This window comes from Lycium ferocissimum, chromosome 5, assembly GCF_029784015.1.
Source record: "Lycium ferocissimum isolate CSIRO_LF1 chromosome 5, AGI_CSIRO_Lferr_CH_V1, whole genome shotgun sequence".
NCBI classification, from domain to species: domain Eukaryota; kingdom Viridiplantae; phylum Streptophyta; class Magnoliopsida; order Solanales; family Solanaceae; genus Lycium; species Lycium ferocissimum.
Window position 1 is genome coordinate 64,425,926 of NC_081346.1, and position 8,240 is coordinate 64,434,165.

General features: G+C 35.1%; 1 protein-coding gene and 1 long non-coding RNA gene across 2 annotated transcripts; both read right to left on the reverse strand.

Moving 5' to 3' along the window:
- Positions 1–345: 345 nt before the first annotated feature.
- Positions 346–1,797, reverse strand: LOC132057064 (probable glutathione S-transferase). Its single transcript, XM_059449504.1, has 2 exons — positions 1,204–1,797; positions 346–927 (listed from the first exon to the last, which is right to left on the reverse strand). Exons 1-2 carry the CDS (start codon positions 1,510–1,512, stop codon positions 565–567), a joined length of 672 nt encoding a protein of 223 aa, XP_059305487.1. The 5' UTR covers positions 1,513–1,797; the 3' UTR covers positions 346–564.
- Positions 1,798–4,512: 2,715 nt separating this feature from the next.
- LOC132058471 (uncharacterized) lies at positions 4,513–8,000 on the reverse strand. The gene is made up of 2 exons (XR_009415315.1): positions 6,425–8,000; positions 4,513–4,766 (listed from the first exon to the last, which is right to left on the reverse strand). It is a non-coding gene; the product is annotated as an uncharacterized LOC132058471 (long non-coding RNA).
- Positions 8,001–8,240: the final 240 nt, after the last annotated feature.

An 8,240-nucleotide genomic window follows, 5' to 3' on the forward strand; every position in this document is an offset into this window, starting at 1 on the left:
TATTACAATAGGTGGAAGTCAGAAATAGCTTTTTTTATACAAGGAAAATTTTGAAGCCGGCACCATGGTTAAGAGAATTTTTGATGAATGATGAGTCAAAACTAAAGTTAGCTACGTGCTTACATATTATTTACTTTACACATATTAGTAGGGAGAACAGTGACTTATGTGCTTACGTCGCCCACTTTTTGGTCAAATTTCTTTGCCTTTGCTAAATCATTATATTTTCTCCTTCAAAACACAAAAATGAAATTTAAAACCAATTAACTTTATCTTAATTTCTTTTTCAATTCAATGAGAAAATTGATATGAATAATTATTGTACAATCACAGATAAATCACTAAAACAATAATACGAGACACTTCATGATATGTGAATAGCTGACTAAGCTAACTTTCTCTAACAAGTAATTTTATTCAAACTCGAATTCAAGATCTAGAGTCAGTGAATTCGAATTATTACATGCATATTTTTTTTTTATGTATACATATTTCAAACGAATACCAACCATTCAGTTAATCCACAAAACTCGCTCTAAATCCACTTCTATTTTTATGAGGTGTTCATTTGGCAACAGTTGCAACAGTTGTAGCAGCTTGGAAACGACCTTTGAAATGGACAAGCAACTCATCTCTTGGAGGTAAATATTTCTTATTTCCACTGCAGTTAATGTATTCATCTCTCCACCTACAAAAATTTGGAAATTTTTCTCTTGTCACCACAACAACTCCAGATGCTTCTTCAAGAACTCTCAGCCAAAAAGCCGCAACATTTGCAGCAATATCAGCAAACCCAAATTTGTCGCCCACAAAGAACTTCTTATCCTTGAGGTCATTATCAATTACTTTCAGCATCTCACAAAGTTCCTCTTTAGCTTTTACTTGCTCCACTCCTTTAAGAAAGAAACTTTTCCCCACTGCTTGCCCCTGCAAAATTCAAACACCCAAAAGTTAAGTTTCAATAAGCAAGTGATATGACTCTTCACTGATTATTGGCTTTATTTAAGCTTATCTCAGACTTGCAGTCTAATATTATACAGAAAAAAAGTATTAGAAGCTCGCCATATTGTTCACCAACATATAAATCTCTAACATGATTTGACTTTTAAAAAAAAAAAAAAAAAGTAAAAGCAAACGTACTAATATGACTAAATTATATATATTTCGAATTAATTGAATTATATAACGGTAAAAAGAATATACCTTTTCTTCAAAAAACTTAGCCCAAAAACGAGCCATAGCCCGGTCATAAGGGTCTTTAGGCAATATAGAAGGGCCTTCAAATGTCTCGTCAACGTATTCAAGAATGACCATAGACTCACAAATGGGTTTACCATTGTGAATAAGAACAGGGATTTTCTTGTGAACAGGGTTTGATTCAAGAAGCAGAAGGCTCTTGTTTTGTAGATCTTCTTCTATAAATTCATATTGGACACCCTTAATCTTCAGAGCCCATTCAACTCTGTTACTATAAGGGCTATACCAAAGACCGAGCAACTTCACCTCTGCCATCTCACAACTTTGATTCCCTGGGTTTTGCTTTACTTATGTTTAGGAATTTTATGTGCTGGTTTTGATCTTTTGAATTTTGTTCTTTGTTTTATAGAATGAAAATAAGTAAGTGTCTTTGTTACCAAGCAAATGCAACTTTTCTTATTTGACAAATCAATTTTCCAGTTTGACGCTTCCATATTGACGGAAGATTTAGTAAAGAGTTTAGAATTTAAGGAAGCCGAAGGTTCTATTCAACTAGTAAAGAGTTAGCCGACCCAAATCAGTAGATGCATGGTCTGAATTGTCAAAGGCTTCTTCCTCTGAGGTAGGGGCGTTCATGATACTGTAGGTTATGGTATTGAAAACTTTAATTTCTGATTTTAAAAGTAATATATCATGATCATACTAAATTAATTCGGTAAGATTGTGATATTTTTAAGTTCGATTCTGTGAAATGCGAGCGGTAAGTCGGTAATCATAATTTGTTCGATTTTGACTTACATCTAGTAAAGAATTATGATTTTGATTCTTTTAAAAACGTCTCAACTGTGTCATATTAAATCTTACAGATAGTGATGAAGGAAAACAATCAATCTAGAAGAACACATAGCTCTCCCAAGATTCTCCAATATTTGTTTCACTAGTCGATAGTGTAATCGCATGTCAAGAACACGAAATACACCATAAATATTCACAGTGTAAGATTGTATCTGAATTACAGAATGCTTCAACGAACAATCAGGAATCTCTTTCGAAGTTCTTCTCAGAGAAGAGGAGAATATTTTCTTTCAAAGAGAGGTTTTTCTTTCTGTTGTCAAGAGAAGAAAAACGCACAAAGTGAAGAAGAAGTTGGACATCTGGATCTGGCTCCCCTCCATTAGGAGATCTGTTCAGTTCCTCCGATGCTATCCTAAATGAGTTACAAGTGTCCTTCTAATTGTCTCTCTCTTCCGTCCTTCATTCTCGCTGAAAGGAAACCCCTTCCTTAACTATCCAATCTCTTCGAAAAGTAGAACAAGAAAATGCAGATTGCTAACACAATATCAATCTTTTCCCCTCACTATTTTCACACAAAAGAAAACACATTTCATGACAAATCTCTCTATAAGAAGAAGAGAATCTAAAGGATGCACTTTGGTTAAAAATTTTAAAAATCTGGCAATGAGGATTCATTCAACTGCTCTAAAGCTTAGTTTTGGCGAAAATGGAGATCGACAATGCTTTGTTGTCTTTTTCGGAACAGAATATTTTTCAACTTGGAGTTTCATCTTTTGCAATTTAAACTCCAAATGAAGAACCCAGAACGGGCGTGAAAATTGGAAAGAAGGAAAAACACGGTTGATGCACTTGGATGCAAAAGTTAGGGCTTTCTCATTAAATATTTAATCTTTTTTTTTTTTTGTTGAATTTTTCTTTTCTCTTGTTGTATTTATTAATATATTCTTCAGTTGAGTGTACTCACTCCATTTCAATAGCTTTTTTTGAGATTCTCCCTGTTCGTTCCAATTATTTGGTTTACACCGGTAAATATTGTAGCTATTTGCTTTGTTTTCTGGATTTATCTGGTAGCTAGTGAAGGGTTTCTGGTAGCACCGTAGTAGTGGAAGGCAACCAAGAGACAGGAGAGAGAGGATAAACTAGCAATATTACTTATCGGCTCCGCAAAATGAATCTGGTCCATTAAAAAATTAAAACATTTAGCGTAGCATTAGAGAAACTGGACAGATCTTCTACTAGAGGGGAGCCATGTCCCCAGTACATCATCCAATACATCATCCATCCATTTGGTCCAGTACATTGGTAGTTTTATTACATCTGTCCATTTAATGATACAAGGGTTTATATCAATTTAATTAAAATAACCCCTAAATCATGGTTAAGACCCAATTGACTTACCGATGATTGCCAACTACCGAAAATATTGCTAGATTTTAGTTCAGCTTGGAAAAAGATTATCTTACCATGAATAGAATTCACTCAAGAGAGAAACAATACAAGAATCATCGAACAAGGAAAAATCAATTCACTTACAAGGTACAACTATGACAGAAGATCACAAGGAAGAAGAAAGTTAAGTTGATGAGCAAATTTTTTCTAGAGAATAGGTGGCAGCATTAAAATAACTTCTTCTTCCTTCTTACACCATATTTGTTGCTTCAAAATGTGAATCTTGTAGCGGAAATTCTCAGTACGAAAGAATGTCTATAATGTGTTTGATAAAAGGTCTCAATGGGACCATTTGAAAATATTAAGTGAGAAAATGGGATCCTTAAAGCACACTCTAAATTGAATAAACCTTGTTTACCCTAAAAGGAGTACAGTTAAATTTGTTTGTGGTTTAAAGGATAAATGAATTGATTTGTTATAAATAATGAATAAACAGCTGATAACAAGTAAGAAAATCAAGTTAATAAGCCAATATAAAGCAGAAATGGAATAATTGAGCCTCGACTTGTATGATCCTAAGAGATAATTCTTTGATAAGTTTTCCTCTGTGGAGCACTTGCACGCCTTAGCCTTTGATAAATAAGTCTGATTCGGAGCAAAAGAATAGTGAAAATATTCAAATTACAAGGACTGGATTGTAGAAATGACTGTAAGATATCATCAACATTGAGCTGCAGATTAATTCTAATAATGAGTAATAAAAGACAATAAATGCAACTTTAATTCTAAAGTGTAACGTTTACTACGAATCTGGATTGGTCATATAACGTTTATCTTTCATAAGTGGCCTGAAGCAACTAGTCCGGAAAGGTTGCTCCGAGTTTATTCGGGACTTCTTGTTCCGACCAAACAAAATAACTAAGCAAAATTTTAACTCCAATTGCCACATGTTCCATTCCCATCATGCCACGTGTCAAGCTTTATTTTGTCATGTATACATATAGTCCATGGCACGGCCCAACTCGTAGGTCGAGCAGGCACTCACACAAACCCCCCTGGTGGGCGAACCCTTCCCTTATCCAACATCCATTCCAACATAAGTAAAATAAATAAGAGGAATAAACAGTCTCATAATATAAATAATTACTAAAGCGGAATACTAATACATAATCCCTCGGGATCTGATCTGAATCGTACAAGAGCTACTAATACAAGTCTGAATAATATAAGTCTAGAATACTGATACTGTCTCAGAATAGGGAATAAGACAAGTAATATAGCGGAGTCTCCGGGCAGCGAGATCCATCCAATGCTCACCTTGGAAACTGTGCAAGCTAATCCTCGGGATCACTCATGAGGTGTGGAGGAGGAACCTGCTACGAACTCTACATTCAGAAAAGAGTACAACAATTACTTCACATATATGAAGAAAGAAATCAATAAATAGGCCTGTAAGCAGTCAAATATAGTCACTAAGCACATTCACGTAAGACTTGCAGTAATATGAATCACAATAGATTTCAGTAATCTACAGTCATAGCCTAGGGGAAACCACTAGTCCTCGAATCCATCAAGTGTCTAGGTAAGTTATTAACAAGCACACAACTGTTACGGTTTGCATTTTCGCAAGCGGGGTTAGCACTTGGAAAAGCTACTACGAGTTTGTTGGTGCTCTTTCAGACTTTGTTTTGAAAAAGAGTCGCCACCTAATTTTTAGAAAATTAGGAAAATCAGTAGTGAAGGGTTTGTTCAAATACAATGAAAATCCTTCATAATCCAGAGTTCTAGGTAAGGGTTCCCCTGGGGAAGGTGTTAGGCACCCCAGTATTAAGGATCCGTACTATACGGCTGACCTTCGAGCTTCAATGTGTGATTATGTATAAATTGCTTATGTTTTGTTTAGTTTCCCGTATAAAAATACTATCATGGCATATCATTTTGGGTGTAAAAGAATTAAAGAATTTCCCTTTAAATAAGGGTAGCTTCAGTTTGGATTTAAAATATCCGAGATAAAAATAATATTATCCTTTTACCTATTAAGGATAGTATACTGGATATGTCCCATCTAAAACTGAATGTCATGTGTTTGTTTGTAAGAAAATATATATGTATACGTATGTGTACAGTCTTTTATTAATTCATACATTATCCACCTTTTTACCTCTTTGGTCAACCATATCCTCAGAACTATTTTCCCAACTCGGGTTTTGAAAAGAAATTCCATTTTTTATTTGAATTCATTAAGTTGGGTCTAGCCCAAATATTTCTTTTACTTTCTTTCCTCAAATTTCTCAGATTATAACATATACTTTTAAAGATGTATTAAAAATAATCAACTTTTGTGCAAGAAAAATATACTTTCACTTTTTATTTATTTTAATCAGGTGGAATACAACTCTTTTATCATTTGGAATACAACTCTTTTATCATTTCGATACATTTTGAAACATCGTCTGCCCAAATCCTAGGTTCCAACTTATAAGGATTTCAATATCTATACAAGTGTATTTTTTGCATACTTATACAGAAAATAATGTAAAACTTATGCTAAAAGGAAGGGAAAGAAAGTTTAGCTTTTTTCAGCCTTGGACCCAAATCATTCGGCAATCCTATTCCATTTATCCCCTCGTCTGAAGGGAATATGTCGTTCATGCTCTTCTAGTTCCTCATCCAAAGCTCCAACTCTCCAAGGCTTAAGCATCCGATTCTTTACTTCCTCTTTAAGTTTCGCGCCACATACTTCACTTTATTTGTACCTCGCACAAATATAAAGAAAAGTAGTTAGTCAAAATGATACGCCACCTCATAGGGTGACGTTTATGAACATAAATAATAATATCCCTCGGAATCGTATCAAACTTTGAGAGCTTTGATGGAGGCTCAGACTCATGTTTCTTTGTAATCTAGGGAAAAGGACTCCGGAACATGTTGTCGCTGCAAACTAGTGACTCGTCAATCATTCTAGTCGCCTTGCCAAACGCATGTTGGATCCTACTTTATTACTAGACTATGAGATCAATCATTGCCTAAAAAGAGGGATAACCTTTCCGGATGAAGCATGACCTGAAATTAAATGTTCTCATCGGCCCAAGCGTAGCATCTGTTCAAATCAGTAAATTGATTGAGTGTAGCAATCTGTTTTCATCAAGAACATATAGCAGCAGCCATTTCATCACATATAGCATATGCTCCTTTTCGAAATGCGCAGTAGCTCAAAACGGGAGCTCATACAAGACATCAAGATGAGACAGGTTATCAGATTATTCAAAGTAATACGAATAACTCATCAAAATGTTGCAAGTGCAACGTTTGGCTTTCAAGAATGCATCAACATATGAGTCTCAAAGTGCATCAAAGGCAGGAACACCTGGCCTTAACACTTAATGTGCAGCAAATCTAGTCATAGCAACAGGTAGCAGCAACAATGGAAGCTATTTGCCCTCAATATTATCTCAAGGTGCCACATCTTTCAACCTAAAAAAGCAGCAACATTTTGGCCCAAAGTGCAGCAATTTAGGAAGAATAAGTAGCAACAACAAGTGCAGCTAGTAGCAGCAAAGTAACGGTAATCCCATAAGAGTATTAGTAGCAAAATAGGTCTCAAAGCTCAGCAATTTGATCAAGGCATTAGCAGGCCAATAAGTCGCAAGGTGCTGCATTTGTTTCTCAGGGAAAATAAGAGCAATAGTTTGCTATATAGCACTCAGGAATAGTATTGATTTGCAGCAGAGAGTTTATAAGCAAATGTACATCAAAGCATTGCTACCAGCCCCTCAAATTGAGCAGCTTAGGAGGCATAACAGCTCACAAATACAACAGCTTCATATAACAACAAAGGTATTAGGATGTGTATCAGCAAATTCACTCTACATGTTGCTCAAAAAAACCCAACAGCAAGCAGCAACCACTTCATTTCAAGTTTAGCAGCAACTCAAGGGCATTTGGGATTTGAAAGTTCCCTAAGTCATACAAAGAAAAGAGAAGGGTGAAGGATGAGTATCAAGAATTTCATATCTTTTGACAATAACTTAAAGGAATACTAAGTAATCAATCATTTGAAGTAATTATCAAGGAACAAAGACATCAAAACACCTCAGTGCTTTAAAGAGAAAACAAACTTAAAGGCTGCTCAAGAACATCAGACTAAGCATCAAATTAAAAAGATAAGATAGCAAAAGGGGGCTACCACCAGCAGTGTTTCCGATGCCGCACAAGATCAAAAGGTTTCTTGAACATTGGGCATGGCCGAAGGAGGGCTAAAACAATCCCTATGTTTGCCTTAACTGTCAACCAGTAAGATAACAACAAACTAGAAAAAGATTCAAACCAAACTAGTAAAGAACAATCTTGGTTCATGGTGAAATCACATAGAATTTGGAATACTCTTAACACACTTAGAAGGTAAAACAGATAAACAAAGCAGGTCAAAGAATGCTTAGCATGGGTTCAAACTTATTGTTAAGAAGGGAGAGATAGACTAGTTCAAAACTAAATCTTGCTAGACAATACAAGGACATACACTGACTTTTTGATTAAATTATCTTTTAGCCCTTTAACTAGAAACCAACAAACACATTTCTTACCCTCTACAGTAAACAACATTAAACGTGTGAGCAGCCAAAACATGTGTTCATGAATTGATTGGGGAAAGGAGGGACTAATTTTGAGATGTAGAATTGGCTAAATTTGAGCTGCTAAAATTTCCCTCTGTATTTCAATTGGAGCCATGTTTGTGAAAACTAACCAACTCAGCTTAAGTTGAAATCAAATCTTTTAAATCATAGCCAAGTCTTTGAAATCCAGCCAATTTGAAGTAAAATTAAGATGAATTAATTATCCAATTAACTAATTAAGCTTCT